At 38.5% G+C, this 23,828-nt stretch overlaps 1 protein-coding gene across 9 annotated transcripts in view; it reads left to right on the forward strand.

The window, feature by feature from the left end:
* The first annotated feature begins 518 nt into the window (after positions 1 to 518).
* Positions 519 to 23,828, forward strand: part of LRP2 (LDL receptor related protein 2) — a 168,662-nt gene continuing 145,352 nt past the window's right edge. For 6 of the 9 annotated variants that reach the window (XR_015698695.1, XR_015698694.1, XM_087731278.1 and 3 more), the window contains exons 1-4: positions 563 to 583; positions 664 to 768; positions 3,409 to 3,575; positions 5,186 to 5,410. Coding sequence is in view for 7 of the 9 variants with exons in the window: in XM_087731278.1 (XP_087587404.1) it covers positions 5,317 to 5,410 (94 nt within the window). In the remaining 2 variants the exon portion in view is untranslated. Of the gene's footprint in view, positions 584 to 663; positions 769 to 3,408; positions 3,576 to 5,185; positions 5,411 to 23,828 lie in introns of all 9 variants that reach the window. The other 3 variants (XM_087731279.1, XM_087731274.1, XM_009462029.2) reach the window with 3 other exon arrangements.

Consider the following 23,828-nt stretch of genomic DNA (forward strand, 5'->3'; position numbering starts at 1 on the left):
ATACATCGGCTCTTATTTTGAAAGACATGCTATGTGTTTCTCTCCTTTATGGAATACTGTGTTGAGATGCATAACCTTGAAAGTGAATATTGCCATGCAGAACACCTAAATAAATGTGGGAAATGCTAATGTTTCTATTGTTTTTGTTTTATACATGACTGCAGTGAAGCCCAGGATAGATATTCGCAGAATAATTACTTTCTATGAGCACTCTTGGGATGTGCACTTGTGGTTTTGGAATGCTGGCCAGGCTTGGTTGGTAGAGTGAAGTGTGGTTGGAAAAACATCAAGAAGACAAGGACTCCAGTCTTGCTTTTCCTTAGCATAGCTCAATCTGCTCTTGCAAAGGGTGTTCAGAGTTATTCCAGCCTATCCTAGTTCCCTTGTTAGTACCCTAAAAGTTTTTAGAACATGAGGCATCTCCAAATGACTTTTTACCTCACATCCTTTTCAAGTACAAATTCCATTTGTTGCTTCCTTGCAGGGCAGAGCAGGCACTGAAGGGCCAATGAACTGGAGCAAAAATGAGGACTTCTGTTCCTCAGAGACAGAGAAAGTGCCAAAGAAGTCTGCTTGCAGTAAGGTGAGTACCAAGAACTTTGGTAACTAAAGATATAGCTGGGGTAAAGCATACTTGCCCTTACTTTGTGACTGTGTCTCCAGGATAGGGCACAGGGACTTGCAGGCTGGACCAGACAGTGCTGACCAAAGGGTGGAGGGGACAACTGGAAGCTGTTTAATCTTTCTCCACTTCCTTCTGCCTTCCAGGTAAATAAACTCTCTCATCTCTATAATGTTATTTTTAAACTCCATCACAGGCCCAGTTCTGCAGGTGAAATACACAAGGGGGGTTTGGAAGCTCACTTAGTGACTGTCTCTCTGCTAGTCTCACTTGTTCAGTGGCAATTACCAAAAAAGCACACAGTTTCCATGCACTGCTGCTTGTTCCAGGGCACAGCGATATAATTCCAAGTTGAACAAGAGAAGTAATGTGTCACTAACCAGGAGACCTTCAGGAAAATTCTTGCCGCGGTGCTGCATTGTGCAATCCTGACTCTGTGATTTCTGTTCTGGCCCAGTTCACATCTCCTCAGTTTAATGTTTCTCACATTCATGTGGGCTGGGGATCCACCTTTGATCCAGTCTTCTGGAAATCTGTGGTCTAGTTATGAATATGCATTAGATGTTTGGGAACCATATCAACTAAGGCCCTTTTTTTCTTAGTTTGAGATTAGGTGGGTTTTGTTTGTTCTTTAAATCCTCGGAAAAATTACCTCCCTGGCAAATAACTGCCATTGTTTTAGACACTGTGAAATGTGTTGTGGCTTATATCAGAAACTTGGTGAACTTGGGGGTGTTTTCTGCTTTTCTCTTCTGTATGTTGTAGAGTTGAAATCAATACTGGTTCTCTGTGCAAGATGCAGCTAAATTCCCTAAAATGTGACCTTCCTATTTATGGAAACTTCTGCTCACATTACATGTACTTGGAAAGATTAAGTGGTGAAGTCCAAATACACATTGCTACTGTGGACCCCAATGAAAACAACTAAGTCTGCTTTACCTGAAGTCTGATGGCTTTGATGCAAACTGAATTGGGCCTTAGGTGGAGGAAATGCCTCAAGAGTAGTACCTCTAAAGGGACCCTCTTGCCATTAATAGTCCGTTAAGAAAGGAAGCCTCTAACATACACAAATATTATTGCTTGCTGTAAGCCACAGGTTCAGTTAAAGATACGGGACACTTCAAATTGTAGAACAGCAAAGATGGATGAAATCTGAAGAATTAACTGCTGCTGTTGGGTACTTATATTATTACCCAGGCAGAGAGACAGAGTCTTTAGTTTAGATTCGTATGACTTGTCATTACCAGTGTTCTCTCAAAAAATGAGCATGGCTACAGGTAGCCTTGCTTTAGTATGATTAAACAAAAATAACAAAAAAGCTTGTCATAATAAAGACATAGAATTTAATAGAGAAACTTAAATGTGAAATCAGAAACACAGCTTGTAATGTAAAATGTTTTCTATGTGGAAAAACCTGGGTTTATCTAAGGACAGACTGACCACAAGATTACTGAATGCCAGTGACAATTACAGCTTTATTGGATAATGCACTGGGTAGATCCTCAGCCTCCATAAACTGTCCTAGCCCTGAGAAGTTCAGAAGAGACAAATTTACAGGTGCAGATCTGATCCACTGTTTCTTTTAGTGAATGTATCTTTTGTTCGGTTTTGGGTTTGGTGTTTGTTTGTTTTTTTTTTTTTTTAATTAGCCATCAGCTTTGTATCTTTAGCTAGTCATACATCAACCCTGGTGTTTCTACCTGTCTGTTAAGAATTGGATGAGTTTGGACACTAAATTAGAACTGAACCCTGATCAAAAATCAAGCCTTTTAATTTTTAACTTCTGTGCCTAGCGTGCGTCTTTAATGTGTAAGCAACGTGGTTGTTTGTTCTAAATTACACCTTTAACAGCTTTTCTGATTGCTTGCTTACAGCAAAAACCAGGCAAGCAAACACATCCCAAACTGTATTTTGAATTAAAAGTAGAGTTCAGTGAACAACCACATTGCCTATGTTTTCTCGCTCTAGCCTTCTAACAGATATAGTCTGCATCTTCTTAAACCTGAAATAATCAACTAAAAATCCCTAGATCTAGTTCAGTCAGAAAACAATCAGCTAACATTTTAGTCAACAGGAAGCTGAGAAGGAGAGGTGTGTTACACTGACGTGGGTGATTTTGGATGTAGTTATAGGAAAGCCTTGAAGTGTTTTGAATCTGATCTTGCAGCTCTAGTCTCGCTGAAGTTCCATTTGATGTTGTCCAGCAGGACAGGTTCCCTTTGGTTGGATGATGAGGTGCCATGGTAAAGTGAGAGGAGAAAATTTTAGATGAAGTAAATGGAGAACAGCATTGTCCTATGCTGGCTCCATAGTGACCGTCATTCTTCAGCAGCGAAGTATCTGGGCTGATCGGTTCATTTGTCTCTGAATGCAAATTTTGTCTTCTAAGTGCAAAGAAGAATGGGTGGGGAGAGCTTGACCCACTGTGTCAGCACAGGGCTTCCCCTATCAACAGCGTCTCCGCTGTTTCTGTTTGAGAATCCCTCTTGCCCAGCACCTTGTGGGAAGTACAGATGTGTAGAAATGGTAATGGTGAATGGGGCAGGAGCACACCTTCTGGCTGCCAGCTCTGTGGGAGTGAAACATAGGTAGGTGCCTCCCAAAGCTTGTATATAGGTCACCTCAAACATACGGTGACAGAAGAGTGCATGTAGCTCCCAATCTGGGTTGCAGCTCCCAAGCACTGTTTGCACTGTCTGCACTGTCTGCATGTTGCTGGGGTGTGAACTGCTTTAAACAATTCCCCTTCTAATTAAGTACGGTCAATCTGTATGTTGGCTTTTCAGGCACCCATCTGTACAGAGCAGATCTGCTTGCTCCCCTCTGAGGATCCCTTCCTTCCCTCCCCATCGGCGTTGTTGGGGGATTAAAGCAGCGGCGGCCCCATACACAAACGCAGCTGGTTCCGTTTGGTCAGCCTGAGCCTTGCTGTGAAACCACGACAAGAATTCCAGTAAGTTGGCAACACTGAAACACAAAGAAAACAACAATAGGAAAAGTCCTTCCGTGCAGAAAGGAATGTTTCAAGCACTGTTCTCCTACAGTGAAAGGAGAGAGGGTGGGAGGGAGGAGAGAGGTTTGAAGAGGGTAGGTCGCCCCCCTCCCCCGGCAGCTCTGGATCTTGTGATGGAGAGATCTTATCCTCTCTTTGTGATTCAGAGGTGCCAGGAAGCTAATTGAATATTCTGATCTGCCCCCAGTGTTTCTTGTGGCTTGACCCCGGTGCTGTGTCGTACCACTACACCAAACAGCCCTGAACCTGCATAAATCACAACCTTGCAAAAGCCTATGCTCCATATCTTCTCCCCTTTCTCCCCCCACCCCCCTTCCATCTCGATAGATACAAAACCTTTACGGAAAGGTTTAGGGGGATTAGTGTCCTACAGGACCTGGAGGAAAATCACAATCTGCTAATAAGCAACAATATGTTCCTCTGCACCTTTTGCAAGAATAATGCAGGCACCTCTACCCCTTAATTGAAATTGCAGTCCATGGCAAAAAGAAGAGAATGCTTTGAAATATCGCTTAAGTTCTGTTGCAGCATCAGCAAACGCCCATTGCAGTATAATGAACATGGTATGAAGCTAACGTAAACAATATATGGAATTTATAAAGGTGGTGTCATTAAAATTAATCTGACAAAGCCTCTTGCAAGACAAATAGACACATCTTGCTCCCATGCATGTGTATGTGTGCACATATACAGAGAAAGGAACAGCTTGGCATAGCTACATTTTCTACATGGAAGACTATTTCTGACTCATACAAAACAAAATAATAATTTAACTTCACCCAGTGTATGTATGATGCTTCTGATACTGCAAGGAAAGCCTCCAAAATGTTTGCCCTTTTCCTCAGACTGCATTCCAGCCTGAAGTATTAGGGTATCTTTATCGTTCCCCTGTGATACTATGCACTGTTCTACCCTTGTTAGTAGGTATGTGATTCCTGAAATGGCAGCAGTAAAACACGGGCAGACATTTCACGTGTGCTGCACACACTATCGGAGAGTTAGAACTAGAGTAAGGTGTCTCCAGCTGATATCTTAAGCATTCACAGCCAAAGCACTTTACCAAACTGATTTTATCTGCAAAGAAAGTGGAGAAGTTTCATCCCTACAGTTTTCCTTTCACAATATTTATGTGAGGAATGATAATAATAACAATAACAACAACAACAACTTCTAAGCTTTATCCCCTGCATTGGTAAGTAGGTGATATGACATTTTTCAAAGTTGTCAAAAATACTTTTCTTGTTTGGAGCATGCCTTTGGGGCACTAAAACCTGGGACATATTTCACTTGCAATCTGCAATTCCCCTGATCTACTCAAAATACGCAGTGCAGCACCAATGGACTCTGATATAAAGTTTGCAGAGTGCAGGGGCTTGGAAGCATCTTGCCTATCCTGCGCAGTGTGGAAGGAGGGGCAGAGGCAGCCTGTGGCTGCAGGGCCTGGAGCAGTGCCTGATTCCCTCATGCTAGTTCCGGGGCCGCCGGGTATAAAGAGCTTTATGCAATGTCTGGAGGGGTGGGAGTTTATAGAAAACGCGATGTCTCAACAGGCATACACGCCTTTCTTCTGCAACTAGCGGGATAAGAAAAAGACACCGGGCTCCTTGTGCTGCTGCTGTGCAGATCAGCACCCCGGAGTTGAGGAGCCAGCTTCTGAGGGAGCTGGAGCATCCCAGCCCAGATGGGACCTCACCATCGGATGGATGGAAGAGCAGCAACTGCTTGCAAACTGCTCATATTATTGACTGCATGCATAATGCAGGGCAGTTGCCAAGGTAAGCGCTATGCTCCAGCCTCTCCGGAATGGGACTTGCACTGCGAGGAGCCACATCCCTGTCCTGGGGACTTCTGTGAGAAAAAGACCGAAGTGCCTGAAAGTAGGGGTTAACGGGAGCGGATTCAAGGAGTTCTTTCTAATAGCTGGGGGAGACAGTTGGCTCTTTCCAGGAGTCATTTGATGGAGTCGATTTCTGTTGTGGAAAATGAAGTAGCGCCTTAAACACTACAAACACCACTGGCTCTTTAGCTTCACTTCATCTTGCTTTTAAAGTATCCCAGGATGTCTTTTCTGATTGTTTTTCTGGTTTATGCAAACTTTTTTTTCTGGTTGTACAAGGCAGCAACACACTAATTTGCTAAATTTGGAGGGACAGCTCAGACTTTGCAACTCTATGGTCTAAACTCACAGTTTGATAGAGATGCAAGTGGGCAGCTTTTCCTGTAGCGAGTACTGCTCACTGGCGGTGGATGGGGGGGGGGAATCACCCCAGAGTTTTTGCATTTTTTCCTTGCGATCTTTGCGCCCTTCTTGCTACCGAAGGGTGAGCGGTTTTGCAGAGCAGAGTTCACCTGCATTCCGAGAGCAGGTTTGGTGACCACTAAAATTGTACCTAGAGTTGTTTTTGATGAGAAGCGCACAGGCTCTGGCGCTTGCACGTAGACAGGTTGTGCCTGGGGGGGGGGGTTATGCGTGGACAGGCTTGCGTACGTGTGGTATATGCAGTCATTTACAGAAGGCTATAAGAAAGAAACAGATGCTTTAGTCTGGAGCACAATAAGCTCCCCTCAGTCGGTCTGAGACGCAGATTTGAAGTTGAGAGAGGGAGAACTTTTCGCTGGGCTTTGCTGTTGCTAGGCGACATCTGGGAGCATGTGACGGGCGAGCAGGCGAGTGCCGCTCCTCCGGTGCTAATCTGGCTGCCAGGGATGGAGCGGCCGTGTCTCCAGCCCTCTCCCCAGCCTGTGGCTGCAGCCCATCTCTTCCTGTCTCCCCCTCTTCGCGCAGTTTAATTGCCCTGCAGTGAAAACGAAGCCTGTCTTGCTGGAGCAAGAGTGGCTGAAGTGCATTTCCTCGGCCCCACGTATTGACCCGGCAGTTTTGCTGGTTGTGTGTGTGTCTGTGTATTACATGTGGGTTCAAATTGTTAATCTGCTTTCTTTGCTCAACTCTTAGTTTAAGCTCCTTAGACAGAATCAAGTAAGTAATTATACAGCAACTGCTGCTAGCAGCTCCCACTTAGGAGCAGGGAAATAGGAGATAGCTAATGTGCAGCAGGAGACCTGCAAAAGCTCTAGCCAAGGAGGTCACACTGGGCAGAGTTAATCCTATGCACTATTATTTTACATTGGATAGAATGGAAGCTGCAGTGCTGATCTAAAAGTTTGTTTCTTTGCCCTACAGCCACTTTTGACTGTTCAGGCTGTGCCCAGTAAATGACATGACAGGATAAGCAGAGGGAAGCTTTCAACTAGCATCCATAGGCAGTGGAAGTACAGAAGTTTTTTACTTTGATGGTGTCATGTGCCCCCCCCCCCCCCCCCCCCAGTAGAATAACTGTGCAATTGAAACAGTATAGTTTTAGTAATGGGTAAGTGATATTAGTAAAATCTCTGGATAGCAATCTTGGCCACACTGATTATTATCGTGAAATATTTGGTATCCTTAAGCTCCAGCTCCTTGAATGTTGAGATCATGTCAGACTTTAATTTAAAAAAAACCAAACATTAAGAGAATCATGAAAGCAATTCCAAGGCTCAGAAGGAAAATTGTGAAAATCATATTATCTTGCCTAATCCTCAGTATTTTCGAAGTTGCTTCCATGATGTTTTGAAGGTTTTTGTTGGCAGTACCTGAGTGTTCCCAGTATAAGCTGGATGTTTCTAGCAGTAGTTTCACCTGAGCAGTTGCTCAAATGATAGTATCACGATTCTTCTTTGATTTATCTAATTTTGGATTTACTGGAATTAAACATACCACTTATAAACTGAATAAAAATACTGCCTCTGGTAATTGCCAGTAGTACAGGGCATGGTTCTGTAACCTTTACTCTGTAAGCCTTGTTGCCTGTGGGGTAACTGTTATCAGAAAAAATTGCAGCTGGAATCTAAAAAAATACCGAAGTGACGGTAGTGTCAAGAAGGAGCACCACGGGACTAACATTAATGTTTGTTTTGAGGAATCTCAAAGTGCTTCACGCTCACAGTCATAAACTAGAGATGCTGGATGGATGTTTGTACTCTCAGCAGTTTTGCAGAGGGCAAATGAGATCACTAGGGCAACTTCGCATTTGAACAATGAGTTCTTTAATGTTGCTGCAAAGCATACCAGATCTACATGCTCATGCAATATTCCACGTAGTATCTGTTATCGGGCTCACCTTATCTAAAATGGAAGGCCTGCTGTACTTTTTTTGATGAGGATTTAGTACCTGAGAGTGTTTGAATTTTTTTCTGTTCTTAATGGTTCAGCACCAGAGGAACTGTTAGTTTAGTTTCTTTATAAAATCATTCATATATATAAAATTACATGTAAATCATTTGTAGAAACCTGCTTTTCTTTGTAAAAAGGAACTCTTCTTTCTAGACAGAAACTATTAAGAACATTCTTCACAAATCTACTATAGTTAATATTTCTGTAACCTATATATTTCAGATCAATTTCCTTCATTGCTTTTTTCTGTCTCTTATGTCCTGATGACCTACTTTCAACAGAGATGATGTAAATCTTCCAGAAAATAAATGCATTAGTATTAAAATAATATGAATTATTCAATAACATTGGTATTGATTTTTGTCACCAATTCTGTTAAATTCGTGCAAGTTACAAAACAGTGCCCGTATCGTGTTTTTTCAGACTTGCATGTACTTACACTGAAATTCTGGCTTTGCTGCAGTTTATTGCAAAGTACCGAATTGCTGTGTAAAGGCCAGGATTTCACTGTAGTAGAAGTGTAGTTTACAATGTTTAAATTGCTGTTTGCCTCCCCTGTCTTTCTGGTGGATGCTTCTGAGGATCTTTTTATTCCTTTAGCATGCTTCATGTATGGAATCAAAGATGACAGATTCACATTGCTGTGAATTATATGAGATCAATGATTGCTTAGCCAGGCTGTATATTTTCCTTGCTGATAATTATAATATTCGTGTGAACTTCTGAATTTTGGGAAATGCAGCTGGAAATGCAGGCATCTCCATTAATGGTCTTTCTCTCTACATATGTGTTCATTTTTTGGATTTTTGGATTCTATATTGAGTTAAGAGGCCAGAAGATCACAGGCTAGGTTGACTTCAAGTATTTTTTTTTTTTTTTTTTGCTCTTCTTTTCAATAAGTCATAGTTTACTGACTTTTTTTAAGGTTTCTGTTGTTGATCTCAGGATCAGAAGCCTTTTAATTTAGATTTTTTTTATTTTTTTTTTTTTTAGGAAAGCTGATTATCTATTCTGTGTACATCTTGGCAAAATGTGATTTATGCAGAAACTTTGCTGTAATACAAAAGTTAGGGCATTAAATTTGATTTACATCCTAAATCTCTGTAATGATAAATCATCAGCTTAAATGCGTCCCAGGCCAATATGACTAAAATTTGTTACCATTATAAGATCTCTATTAGTCTGAGACTGAAGGCTATTCTAAGAATGAATGTATATGGTGTGATATCATATCTCAGAAATCACAATGAACTTTTGCATAAAGTGAGGCCAGTAATGAATAGGTACGATAAGACTAAGTAGAGAAGAGCTACAGCAGCTCTTTCCAGAATGGCATGGAGAAACATGCTTTTCCATCAAGTATTGTAATAGTTCAATCTCGAAATTAATAATTCAGTGTTTTTTAGACATTGCCTTCACTCAAATCTATTTAATCTGTCTGTAGGATGATGTATAGTGACATTGCTGTAGGCGACAGGCCAGAGTCAATATTCATACTCCCTTGTACAGCGCTGTGCATGTTTAAATGACAGAGAAGCCTGTCTGTAAGATTATGCTCCTGCCAAGAACTAGTGTTTGAAGACCTTGAGTGAGACTTTTCTTGAGGACTGAGGATTTGGGAGTAATGAGAAGAGAGAAAGAATGGCAAGGAAAATGAATATACCAATGCAATCCTGACATACAATTTAATAGGTATTGTGCATGACCTATGGGCTGCAGTGTTCATACTCCACTAGTATAATTTTCTTGGTTTCTCTTGGAGATATACTTGCACAAAATCAAGAGCAAAAATCCCACTGAGTGTCCATCTACGTGGCTCTGAACTAGTTTATTTCCTGAGGGCTGACAATTTAGAAGTACCTATCAGTGAAACACATGATAATCTTCTCACATTTTAATTAATGAGTGGTATTTCTATGCACTGACAGTCTTTTTTTTTTTTTGTATGGTTCTTTTTAATGAGTAGCCTTCTTTTAGTACATCTCTTGAATTTTCTTAATAATTTACTCTTTTTCTGTATTCTGTTCAGCAAAGCATATCAGGAATTTGCAAAGTAATCAGCTAAAGCAAAGAACGGGACAGACCCCAGAATTTTAGTTAAAAATTGAAAGCAGTAATTGGATGACACCTGGTTAGATTTAGGTTCTATGCCAAATGCTAGAATTACAGTAAATAATTAAGCTACAAGAGTCAAGACAAAGAGACAGCATCTAAGGAGATTTCAACTAAGATAAATGTGTGATGTATGCGATGCTTCTGTTTCCCAGCAAGACAACCCAAAACCTTCTTTCATATATTGAGCTGATTGGAAATTTGAGCAATGAAATCCTACTTTAATCCGGATTTACTTTCCATGTGTTTTGCAGGAAATGAGCAAAGATTCATTTGTGGGAAAGGTAGAATGCAATTTCATTAAAGCCTTTTAATTCTTTTCCTTTTGGGCTTCCTGGATTGACATGAAATCAATCACACTGTTTGGAGCCTTTCCCCCTCCGTATGCCTTCTTGCACTGTTAGATTATTGCCAGATCAAAGCCCAATGGTGGTTTTTTTTAACTTCTCATTATTTAGCATCTAACCTGGAGGTTCTTCTGTCGAGATTTTTTTTTTTATCTGAATACTCTTATTTTTAATTGAGCAGTAAACAGGCACATTGTAGAGGTAGTTCATTTTATCTTTATGACTATTGGATCAAATGCCAGTCAGTCATTTTACAATACTTATTTTTAGATTTGAGATCTTGTGAAAACTCTTCAGATAGACAAATATGTAACTTTGAGTCATATTGTACTATCACTTTTTTTAAGCAGGAGTTTATAAGGGTGCTGTAAAAGTGCTGGAACCATATAGCACTTTGGATGTTTCAAAGGAAATTACACTTTCTAGAAGTTGTCATTGTTGAAAAACATTAAAGGTCCCTTCTAATTAATGATCTACAGGTTGACATCTATTTAAAGAGAAGTTGATGTTTTTATTCTACTGTGGCTAATTAGCAATGATAATCAGATAATTTGTCAGCTTCTTTTTAATAGCTTACACTGAATATGGCAAATAAAGGACAGAGCTGTTTTTCAAATTATTTAAAACTACAGTGCTTCTTTATATCATTTGATAATTTATACTTTATTCTTAAAGATACCTTGAGCTGTTTCTAGATGAAGGAATAACAAGGTTTCTTCTGGGTCAACCTAGTGCAACTCCATTAATTTCAAAGAAATTATCCCTGAGTTGTACTGATATGAGAGAGAGAGAATAGGATTCAGTAAAGAGTAAACATCTCTTTTAATAGCTTATTATTATTTGAGACCCATTTTGAAGTCCACTTTCTTATGATAATGTTCATTTTATTAACTGCTTTTTGCTTCCTTAACTCAGCACACTTTTAGAACAGTTTAAGAAAATGAAGTTTAATGAGTAAGCATCGAAATGTTTAATGGAATGGATAGCCTTTAGCGGATTCCACAAGCTTCTACTGTTGGTTTCAAGGCTTTTAATGTTTTCTTTGTTTTGCAATTCTTAAAGTGGATTAGAGATCTAAGGATCACTGTTACAAGTTTTGTTTTGGATTAATGAAATGACATATAAGAGTTGACTGAAATTGTTCTACTTTTATGACCTGTTCTATTTTATGCTTTTAACATGAATAAGTTGCCTTTGTTTTACAATCAAGAAGCCAGATCTTCAGCAAAAGGGCACTGTTTACAGCAGCAGTGTGTCTGCCCAATTATTTTCTTGCACAAGCAGGTCATGATACTACACCCTGCTGAGTCGAGTCGAAGAATGGGGGTCCGTTCCAATAGGGACTCCCTTTGATGGGGATTGCAGGCTCGTGCTTTTGTGGAACAAGAAGGATGGGGGTTTTAGTTGTGTTCTGTGGCATCTCTAAAAAAAAAAGGCATGGTCTGCAAGATATCCCAGGAACTGATACATTCACTGATATATTTACAGTCTAGGTAATGGTTTTTATCTTCAGAAACCATTGTGCACATTATCAACTCAGATAAATATACCACAGAGAGTTTAGTTTAGTTTGAGGAAGTATAGGGCCTGCAGAACTGGAGTACCTACATATATCGTTAATCCTCCCCAGGTTTGCCCAGAAGAAGGAAGTTTACTATGTCAAGTTCACATCATTCAACACCAATGGGAGACCCCATTTAGATCTGATCCAGCCCTTGTCATACCTTGTCATCTAAGGGTACAGTTTCATGAGAAGCGATGAGCCAGTTGAACACTTCACTGCTGCTGGAAGCAGGAGGCCCCACTCTACTTCCCTGTCTCCTCCAGTGTCCCGTTCCCACGTTGCTGCCAGCCTTGCGTTCTTGCTGCTTGCTTTGTGCTAGCACCACTGCTCATCGAACCTCTCTGTGAGCTGCTTTCGCTTACAAACCTGGAGGAAAACTAAACCAGGCTTAGGGAATTAGGTGGTTTCCTGGTGGCTTAGTGATATACAGCAGCATGCAGAAAGGTCTGGTGGTTACTGGAGTTTGGAAAAGAAAGTGAACCTTGGCATCAAGTGGGAGAAGGAGAGGGGTTAGAAAGAGGTAGAGAAAGAGATACCCCTTTTTCCTATACTAAGTCAGTGGGTTGGCTCAGCTGGCCATGCAACCACTGCTTAATGCTACTGCTAAGAACATATAGGAAATGCTTGGCTAGAATGCTAGTTACAAGAGTGGTTCCATCAGGGCTATAGTGAATTAGTGTTAGCACTGCAGGAAACCCTTTTGTAAAGTTGTCTAGTGTAAACAGATGGCTTGACTTGAATGGGACTGCTCACGTGTTCACTTCTGAGCAGGATTGTAGGGCTGTTCTCAACCTGCAATGCAATAAATGAATTGGACAATAACCAAGCACATGGAATGCTGCTGCAGTTTTTGTTGGCTTTCTAGCTGTGTTAGTAAAAATCACTTTTACTACTGTGAGGTCTAATAGGTTTTTAAACCATTTCATGTGAAATGAACAAGCTCCAGTTTGTGTCTGAAATGAGTGACAAAGTTTGTGGTGTCTTCTGTATGAATATACAAGCTGTTTTTATTAGCTTTGCAGTTTTTACTTTTCTGTATGAAGTCAGCCACAGAACGCACTTTAAAGCCTCACTGGAAATGAATTTTTGTTCCTAGTATTCTGTAAATGTAACAAAGTACTAAAATTCCTTTTGTTACCTCTGCAGTACATGAAAGGTATTTAGTGGAGTAATTAAACTGTATCTACTTCAGTTGTTAATGTGAGCCTTGACAAATTTCTGTTGGCTGAACCAATAGGAAATGTGAATAGAGCCTCAGACATAGCTCCGTTGTGGCCTGTCTTTTTGCTCAGGCCGGCCGGCCATCTGCTTCTCTGGGAGTTCTGCCTGAGTAAAGAGGGCAACAGCGACAATCGGGCTCCTTTGGCATTTGCAGAAGTGATATCCTGTCATGGCATTTGTGTTCTAACTGTAGGCAATTGAAAAAAATGATGATTTAACAATAGAAATGCAAAAATGCTGTTATTGCTAGCTTTCATTAGTGTTGCAGTTTTTAACTTTATTAAGCCTGCCACAGAATGCATTATAAAATGGTTATCTTACAGTGAAAATACCCAACATAATAAAACTTTAAAGATGAACTTTAAATCCTTTAGAAATCTGGGTATCTCTTGGATTTGTTTGAGGAAAAAAGAAACTAAAAGACTAATAGTTAAATGCAGTAAAATGATGAGTAGCAAAATTTAAATTGATTAAGAGTGAGGTAAAAGCTCCAACCTTGAAGAAGTACTTTATCCATACTAAGACTTTATCACCTATTAGGTAACAGAAGCCATTCCTCACTGGTTTTTGTTTGGTTTCCTAAAGAAAAGACACTTTAGCAATTGATTGCGGGTGTGTTTTTTTTTTTTTTTTTTTTTTTCCAGATGTGCAATACTTTTTAACTTGTTGGCCTATTTAACTTTTTCTAGTAGGGGATCAAGAATTCTCAGAGACTTAAATCCCAAGAAATTTCATAAGGTAGCAGAGAGAGAGACGCAAATTATCACCCTGTCAAGGGAAAATCTTGGTCATTAAACATTCCGTATGGAGATACTGACTCTGTAGCCAGCAACATACCAGGTGTGATTGCAATCTTCTTCCTAGCAGGCGTTTTGAAAGACTGATGGAAACTATTGCTATGAGGAAGGGATTACAATGTAAAGGTTGTAAGTCTGTAGGCAAATGCCTGCAGTTCTGTGAGCAATGTTATTTATATGTTTTGTGCTTCCCCTGTGAAAGTTGGGAGACAACGTGTGCCTTTCCTGTGGTTTTGTGCGCTTGCTTCCGGATATAAGTACATAGTATGCGGTACTTCTGTGCTCTTGTGTTTCCAAGGATGCAGCAACACAAGCTAGAGCAAGAGACCCTTCTTCCCTGCTATTCACCTCTGTGCCTGGAATGCTGCTTAGAGTAGCTAGCTAATGTAATTTAAAGGATTAAAATATTATGCCTAGCAGCCACCAGTGAAGGGAAGCAGCAGCAGAATCAAGGATCCTTAAAAAATCCAAATGGGTGAGTAAATCTGACAGTTGCAGAGTATGGCTGGTTAGGGGAGATCTAAGTAAAATGCTTCTATTGGGGCTGACAGGAAGGGTAATGTTTCAGTGGGAGTGATATTTCGTGTATTTATCCTCTTCTCATAAATTCAAGGACTTTGTCTTTTTAATTTGACAAACTCATTAGTATTACTATTTGGGTGAAATGATTTTTTTAAATTATTTTTTAAACCGAAAACTATAAAGAAAATATACCACATTTAAAACTGAAATAGCCAAAGGATGATTTAATTCTTATTGTTAATTTTCAGGTCTATTAAGATAAAGGTACATTTTGCGCGAGCACATTGGACAACATTGTTGTTTCGGTTCAAGCGATCCTTCCTTTACTCAGGCCTGCCTTAGCACAAGAAATTTCCTTTTCAAGAAGCTTGATAAGGAGTGACCAGCCATAGCTACTAGCTGCTAGCTGAAATTGAGTCACTAGTGAATAAGGGAGAAACGTGATGAGTGTCAATGCACCCGAAGAAATATATGTAATTCCTAATGTCATGGGCAGTAGTAAGTAGCATATGAATGTCCATCTAGGCACACTAGATGCTTGTAGCATATGATCTATCTATTCTGTACTGACACTTCAGTTTTTCTGCTTTTCTGAAAATGTTCTCACATGTTTAGTTTGCAACAAGTAACAGTCACTGGTTTTGAAGTACAAAATGATGACTAGTACCCTGTGAAGCTTTGGGACACAGCTTAAATTGCCTTTTTTATGCAGAGTCCCACTAGTTAGGATGGTGCTACTCAAGTAGTGAAGAATTTTGTTATAGATATGGGTTCTGTGGTGGAAAGAGAGAAATAACTTTCACTTTATGTGCTTACTGTGTTTATTATCTGTAAGGGAAAGTGGTTTATTTTTTGCATGACAAGTTTCATTTTTCATTTAATAACTTGTGATATAATATTCCAGTAAGGTTTACGATTTGGCAAAGTGTTATATGTTGCATGGCAATTTTCAATCTAACAATAATACGTAAAAGAAATATAAAAAAATTACACAATTTCACTGTCATAAACTGGATTCCTAGTGCTACAATGACTCATCAGCTTTCAGGAGAGCATGACTGAATTGAATGCAGCTCACCATCTCAGCATGAGGTCTAATTTTGAGAACAAACAGCACATTGGTTGGAAAATTAATTTTAAAAACAGTACAACTCTCAAAATGAGAATAGCTTCCTGAGAAGGCTGTTTTATCATCTGTTACTGCATCTATCGGACTTTCTCAGTTGTATGTACTGCACATGTTCTCTCTGAGTTGTTTAAGCACGTTTTAATTTTCCACACACTGTGTAGTTGTAAATACTTCCTAGTCTTGAAGATTTCTTCCTTTGGTCATATCCCCCCCCCTCACTCTGTTACCCAATTGTTATTCTACAGCAGCCTTGGGGCCATTAGCAAGGTTCATTCTTATGAAAATGCTTGGGATGTTTCCTTCTGTGAGTAACTGGGGGTGTCTTTATTTCTACTGTGTTTGCTTGTTCTTCTTCCTCTTTATGTCATTTGGTCAATTAGAACAGATTTTTGCATATTTAATGGGCCATTCATGAAAAAGAAGCTTCTGGGATTTATGAGAGCTCAGACGTGTATGCTTCCCTAGAGATCCACAGTGCTTGCTTTGCTTACCCAGCTAACACAAGCACAATTGGTTTATGTGGATTAAGACACCTAACGTCAAGACAACTGGTTGAGGTTGTCCAATTTAGTGCAGAACATGTTCTTTACATGTAATGTGTCTGAAATACATTTTTATATTGTGAAGGCTAATCTTTCAGTACTGCAAATACTGGTTCTCTTGAATTTGGCCATACAGATCATAACTTCACTAAATTTTCTAAGAAAGGAGTAGAAATAGTTTTTATTAGTCTCACCTTGGAAAATACTTTATATACAGCTGGGGTTAAAGAAAGTGTCCAGCAAAAATTAACGGCTGATTCTCAGTTATCACTGAAGTACAAGAAATTTGACAGTGACTTGAATGGAAGAAGGAACCTGGTCTGTTCAATATAAGGAATATTTACTTTATCAGTAGAAAGGAGTATCACCTGTCTATTAGAATTAGCCCTTGCTTAAAAGGATTATTTCTTATTCCTGCCTTGTTATAGGACTAAGAAGATAGTAAGAATTTATTTGTTGCTGTTTAAAAAGTGTGTGAGTTGAAGCAAGATTATAAAGGAACTTAATTTTGATTGATTTCTTATAGTATTGTATGATGGTAAAGATACATAGTATGGGTATGTGCTGTTTCTAAGCATGTATGATAAATGAACTGCCATGATTTTAAATTTTAAAAGTTTATTTTTTTTACATTTAGGATCAGTGTGAATAATTTTAAAATATTGTATATCTTAATTTTCTTTTTTTTACTTTTTCCAGAATGGCTGGTTTTAAAGTGGTAATGTAGAAGCCATAGTTATTTTGTTCTGAATACCAGAGCTTAAGAAAAAAAAATTTTAAACTGAGACTTTTTTTCTAAGTGGTCCATATGTGGTTTACCAGAAAATTAGGAACTTGTTCTCTTTATTATTACTACAGGCTTATACTTGAAAAAAAAATTGAATAGATTTGTTAAAAATGAATTTATAAACCATTTCTATTTTTTATCAGGCTATTTGCATTTGTTGCTTTTTCAATTAATAAAGCTAAAGTAAGGTAGAGAGGATGAGGATTATGAATATCTTTAACGTTGCTAGGAGGCATTTACAGTGTCATTCCTTTGAACTTGATGTCTGCAGGAGACTTGAACCCTTTTTTCTTTGCAGGAAAGCTTTCCTGCTTAGTTTCACTAGATTAAAATCCTGAATTTCTTTAATTCTTGGATTTATGTTGAGGCATTAGTAGAAATGAATCTATAGTCCTTTTATAACTGTGTTAACTGAAAACAAATAGTTTAACATAGAATACACTAATATTAAGTGTTTTTTTAAAAAAAGATTTTGCATGTGAGCATTATTAAAATGAGATTTGATGCTTTAGTTTTAACAATGGTTTTAGTTGACAAGTGTCTGTATGTGCAAGAGCATGCAGACACAAAGCACAGAATATAATGTAGATTTTGCTGTCTCCAGACCTCCTTTTTTTTTTTTAACTACTTAGCAAGTGGTTTTGAAAGGGAAACCATAAAAATCTGCTGTTGCTGCAGTGAAACATGGTATTTCTAAGTCCATACTGAAAGACAAAATTTTCACTTTTGTTCTTGAATTTTAAGGTGCTTTTTATTAAAAATCAGTGAGTAAAAATTGAAAATGTAGGTATTGGGTTCTACTCCGACAGGCAAGATCCATTTATTACAGCTTCTGCTACCCATCATTCCACTGAACTCAGGATGTGGTTTACTCAAAATTTCCTTTCCTCAGAGTATGGAATATCTAGCTCATTCATCTGAGATAGAAATAGACTCTGCACATCCAGGTAGGCTTACAGAAAGAAACAAATGAGCAAAGATTAAATTTAAATTTCTCTTCTGTTTTCATTCCTCACCCTCCTGATATCAGTTCTATTTATAATCCAATAATATATGAAGTTCTACATGTGAGTGGATTTTTAGGGAGAAGGGCTAGAAGTACCATTTTCTGCTGTTTGGTGGAGCAAAAGCTATTTTATTATAGTCATCAATGGGTTTCTGCTAATTTTTGAGGAAGCTGTGCAACTGGGACTTGAGAGCCAAATCTCTTCATCCAGTTAGTGTCAGTGGAGAACCAGATGTGTTGCTTCAAGTTCAGTTCTTTATCATTTCCTCACTGCGCCCCCCCCCCCCCCCCCAATCTGAAATAATCTGTATGATTTATGTAACAGAAAGTTTTCTAAAATGTCTGCATCTTTGCTTGGGGGCTAGGGAGTGCATAATAAAAAAATCAAATTAAATAAACAAAGTACTTCTGCACATGCATCACATGACATTGGCATTCAGAAGAATAAATGGACTCAAAAACAGAGTAGACAACTTTTGTGAATAGTGCATTGATCACTGTTAAACACACCAGAGTTAGAGGTGGAATCTCTGGCTAGGAATCCTTCCAACACTGATTGGTAGGAGGTTGGAGGCACCTCCATAGGAACGCTCAAGGTGTATGTGCCTTGTTTCTTGTGCTGTCTAATAAATATACCAGCAAAACTGAGTGTGCCTCTCATGTACTGTGACTTCCTGGAGTGCTACTGGAGAAACCGTAGAATATGAATATGCATTGGTGAAGGGAAGAACAGCACCATTTGGCCTTTGCTTGTTGACATTGGGGCACACAGGTGAGTTCAAGTGCCTATCATCTTTATGCTGCAAACTATCTAGGGTATGAGCCTTCTTTTTGTTAAATGTTTGTACCGTGCAAGGCACAAAGAATCCTTCATCAACTATTGAGTGTGTAGATGCTATTTTTACTACTAATAATATTGTTATAATATGTAATTGGATGATAATTCAGTAACAGAAATCCTGTACTTCCCAATTAACATTGTAACTCTGCTTCTCTGGCACTGCAGCTCTTCTGCTTCAGATTGTCCCTTGACTAGTCCCTTGTCCACCTATCAGTCTCTATACAGACATCTTGCAGTCATGTGACGTGAGTGCAGACTCACATTTGTACTGTCTTTTTGTTGATATTGTCAGTTAAAATTATTTCTCTATTATAATCTAGTTTAGAGACATGTAGGTGCAAAAGATGTTCTGTGTTGCAAGGTCTTGAAGACTGAAGATAAATCTTGTACTGCTTTCTGTAATACCTATAAATGCTCATGTGGTCTGTGTTTTTTTTAATCCGCATAGTTTGTGTTAAATATAATGGAGTTTGCAGAGTGTAGAAAGACTGAAAGTTAAATATTGTCTCAAGGTATATGAAATTTAGCATAATTTTATCAGACTAATTTTTCTTTATATTTTAAATAATCTTTGTTCATTTGCTTATTATAATTGGTAGCAGAATACTACTTTTCAGTATCACAGGCCATTTTACAATATTAAGCAAAGGTTTTTCCTGAACTATGGATTTTACTTCTTTCTGCATTAGTGTGGGGGAATAGCGATGGAATTTCCAGAGGTTCAGCTTCCCCTCCCTGAGCATTCCAAAACCTCAGGTTGTTTGATATGTAATTAAGCTAGGCAAAAATCTGACATCAAAGTGTATGGAAGGTTGATTCTCCAGGATTCTTCTACCTGCAAGGCCAGTGGAGTGGGCTGTTCTGTTGGGGGGCCAAGTGGGAACAGAGAGTACCCTTTGCTGGAAGGAGGAAAGGGAGAAAAGAGAGCTTGTCACTTATTTTTCTTTTTGTAAAATTTATGTGGAAGAGGCTTGTCATGTACAGTTCCTTTGCACTTATTTGTTGAAAAACTGCAGGTGTATTAAGGGTGGAACCGTTCAGCTGAAAAAATATTGCCTTCAAGAACATTACTCTTCTAGATGCAAAAAATCTGTCGAGAGAGATGATTCCTCAAAGAAGTGTAAAGTCATTGCAGCAGTGTGTCATTTTTGAGTGGACAGTTTGAGAGTGGTACAATCTACCCTGGGCTTAATACATTCTTCATTACTTTAAATCTTTCATTCAAGCTTAGCTGTTAAAGAGGTGTAGCAGTTTTCAAAGGTATTGTGAGCATGAGGAAGAACAAACGAATGAGGGTTTTTGGTCTATTCTGTATAGTCAGAATAGACAGTCATGGTGCCCTTAATCTGTGGATCACAAATCACCACTTCCTACACAAACATATTGGGGCAAACGAAGCACAGAGGAGGTTGAGAGGGTGTAATGGACTGCCTTCCTATTGAAGACTGTAGCCCTATGTGTTAAACCATTGTGCTGTGAAATACCTGAAGCTATTAACCTCTCTCTCTTCTGCCAGAGTTCCATATGACTTAATGTGACATTGAGTAAGTGCATTAGTGGTGTGGAGGTTGACTACCATCCTCTAGTGGCAGTGGGGTTTGTCTTTGGCAGTGGTTTAGCTTAGGATACTTCATTTCTATGTAGGCAACACTTGTTGGGCAAAACTTGTCTTGCAGAACATAAGGTAATTGTGTTGAATAGTGCTTGTATTGCATTTTTTCCTTTGGTAAGAAATTTTTTTTTTTTTTAATAAATCAAAAGCAAAAAAAGGTATTTCGTTAGGTTAGTGTTTTGTTCAATCTTTGCTCTGACAAAATCGCTATTATGTTGCTTTGTTCCAGTGGAAGATGACTACCTGGCATAATCTTTGTGCAAGCAGCTTACTCAGAGCCAGTAATATTAGCCTTCTTGTTTTTACCTGAGCAAATTTTGAATCTTGAACATCCACTCAAGAGTCTCTTATAAGAGAATCCTGGACACAGAGAACCACGGAAAGTCTAGTGACGAAGTTAGCATAAAGCCCAAAGATAGTAAGTATAGCAAGAGGGTCAGAAATAGTGCTTTGGGCTATATATTTCCAGCAATGCTTCTGATCTTTGGTTTGCATTTTTCAGTACTAGACTGGTTTATGTTAAAGACGATATCATATATTTGTTTTTACCTTGGTGTTTTCCTGAATATTGAGCAGTTGAAATAGATCTTATATTTCAAAATTATTTTTGTTAATGCCCAGAGGTTCTTCTTTATATACGTTTTGGTGTGATTCATAAGGTCTGCCATGCATTTTTTAGTCTGTATTTTAGTAGTGCTTTAGTCACAGTCAGAAGACTATATTATAGTAAAAGTAGAGAAACACCAAAAATTAAATCATTTCTGAATTTTGAACTTTGAAAAGTCACCTAGATTCTTTTCTATTAGCAAATTTTAAGCACGACAGTGAAGACTAATTGTTTTACTGCTTGGTTTTAAACTTGGTGGTTATTTCTTCCAGGAATCCTGCTAACAGGATTCTGTTTGCCTGAAAGAGGTGTCTGTTTTTATCAGCATCTGTCAGAGTAAATCAGAATTTCTATGGAAATTAGCTCATTAGTATTAATTGTTGGCAATGTCTGACTGATTGATGAGCTGCCTTGCCATTTAAAAAGAAGTCTCTTATTAAAAACTAAACCTTCCATAAAATTACTAATGACTAATCCTTCAGTGAATCGAGGCTTCAGATAATGGTGATAAACAAGCAGATACCCCTTGTCTTCTGACAGTCCCTGCTCTTGCTGAAACCCAGGTGCTGCAGGCTGACATTGCGTAGCATATACCAATGGAAATAGTCCTTCTGGACATCATATGCTTCCTCTGTGGATCATTACTGGTCAGTGTGAGTAATGCCTGCAACAATTTTACTTAAACTAATACTGTTTAAAACGTATAACTAAATTCATAGTAACTAAATCACAGGTCTTCAAATCTCATAAGTTTCCAGTACTCGTTTTTAGCAGAGTATGTGCAGTTAAGTTTTGAGAAAATGGTCTCTGTAGTTCTCTATAGTAACAAACCTGGTTATTCCTGACATGGTTGTTTTTCTTTCATTCTGGGTATTTCTCCTGGGTATTTTTACCAGTAATTTTGTAATCATGCATTTTTCCCCTGATTACTTTCTCCTTTATCAAAGTTAGAATTGTTTTTGTTTGCAATTGAAACACAAGCTTTTTAGAACCTTGGTGAGAAGTGCCCTTGATACTGCAGATGATAAATTTTACTTCTTTCCTATTACTTATTTTCCAAGATTGTCTTTTTAACGAATTAACGTCATTATCTGCTATGTAATTTTCTTTGTTCTAAAGATAATATAAACCAGTGGTAAGTGAAGTATCAGTCTTTCGTATTTTTTGTAAGTATGTCAGAGCTCTTTGGCTTCAGTTATAAGCGAGCATGGAAGATAACATTTGAAAAGCCCAATGCCATAATTAAATGAATTATAACAGGTCTGCTAAAGAATTGTATAAACGGACATTGATACAGTGCTTACTGTATGTAGGTGTGAGCAACTTAAACCATAATTCTGCAAAGTATTACAGAGTGCAGGAGAACTGCGTGATTTGCAGGTTTTCTGTTAACATTCAGTTACCATTTCTCATACAGTACAAAGGCTGCTATGTTTATAATGCTTTCTAAAAAGTTTATCAGTGTTATCTCCTCATTTTTATCACTCTAAGGGCATGTTTAACTATAGTAACTTAATACAACATAGGCAAAATAAATGAGCAGTGTTGTACATAGTGCTTGAAATTTTTTTGGCTAGTTATTATTTAGAAATAATATACAAATTGCTCATATTGCTTGTTCATAAGCATCTGTGTCATTAGAAATTCTAATCATGTGGATGCAGATTTCATTCTGTATCGTAACTCCTTTTTAAGTAAGTGCCTATGAATATGCCAGTGGTTTTGAATAGCAATAATATATTAAATATATAAGCAGATATAGTATTTGCTTTGCATAGTAATTCCAATTGATAAATGGTGGTTTATGTGTTGTGTTTATTAGAGCTTTAACTGCTAATATGGAAATGTTGCTTTGTAGGGCAAAATTCAGCGAGAGGGCCTGGGATTCCAGAGTGAACTTGTACATTCCTTCAGGGCATTTTTGCAAGGGAGGTTGTTGTGTTTTAAAGGTAGTTGATAAGAGACCTGCACCACCAACCCCAGACCTGCACCACCAACCACCATCATGCATTAGTCTATAGAAGGTATTCGGGTGAACATACTCCTGTACCACTCCGTACCACCATTTATCCAAGTGAAATTTTTGACCATTTGCAGGATACATTATAAATCAGGATGTCACTACCAGACAATCAGATTTGAACATTCCTTGCATAAAGTAGCTTGCCTATATCCCTTAGGAATACATCACTTAACTGTGTTTATGTGACAGTGTTGATATGCCTGGGTTTACATGAAAGTTAGGGTAGCATGTTATTTATGTCATCGTGAATTCAAAAAGTAGGTGGTTGTGCTTTATGTATACTAAGGTTATCTTCTCTGGACAAATCACTTGGAATAATGGAAAGATGTAGTTTTATCGTACGGCTATTAATTAAATCAGGAAACAGGATTTTTTTTCTTCAGAGTTGTGCTTTGCTACTATCTCAGGTTTTTTCAGTCTTCCCTTCTCTGAGGTGCTGACAACAGATTAACATGAAACAGAGCTCTGTTGAACCTAATTATGTTATAGCTCATTGTTTTGGGGACTTATAAAACTGTTCACTCCCTTTTTATGAGGCTGTAGTCATAACAAAAGGCCATAAACAGTGCATTTTCTCTTTCCTATGGGACTGGAGATTTCATTAGTCGACTCTAATAAGGGCCTGATCCAGCTGCATTTACACCTGGGAATGAATGCTTCTTTATCAGGTCTTAATCTGTAGTAGGTCAAGCAGGAGGGAGTGACAGCAGGATAGCTTTTGATCAGCCATAAATGTCTGAAAACTTAATTTCTTTTATAATTATTTGCTATTCAAATGTTGACTGAAGACATGCTTTCCTGTACTTCAGAGGAAAGATTTTAAATATTAGAGCATTATTAAAAAACAAAACAAAACTGAGGTCTTTCTATACT

This window comes from Nipponia nippon, unplaced genomic scaffold, assembly GCF_047370975.1.
Source record: "Nipponia nippon isolate SJK-2023a ecotype South Korea unplaced genomic scaffold, ASM4737097v1 scaffold_5, whole genome shotgun sequence".
Taxonomy (NCBI): domain Eukaryota; kingdom Metazoa; phylum Chordata; class Aves; order Pelecaniformes; family Threskiornithidae; genus Nipponia; species Nipponia nippon.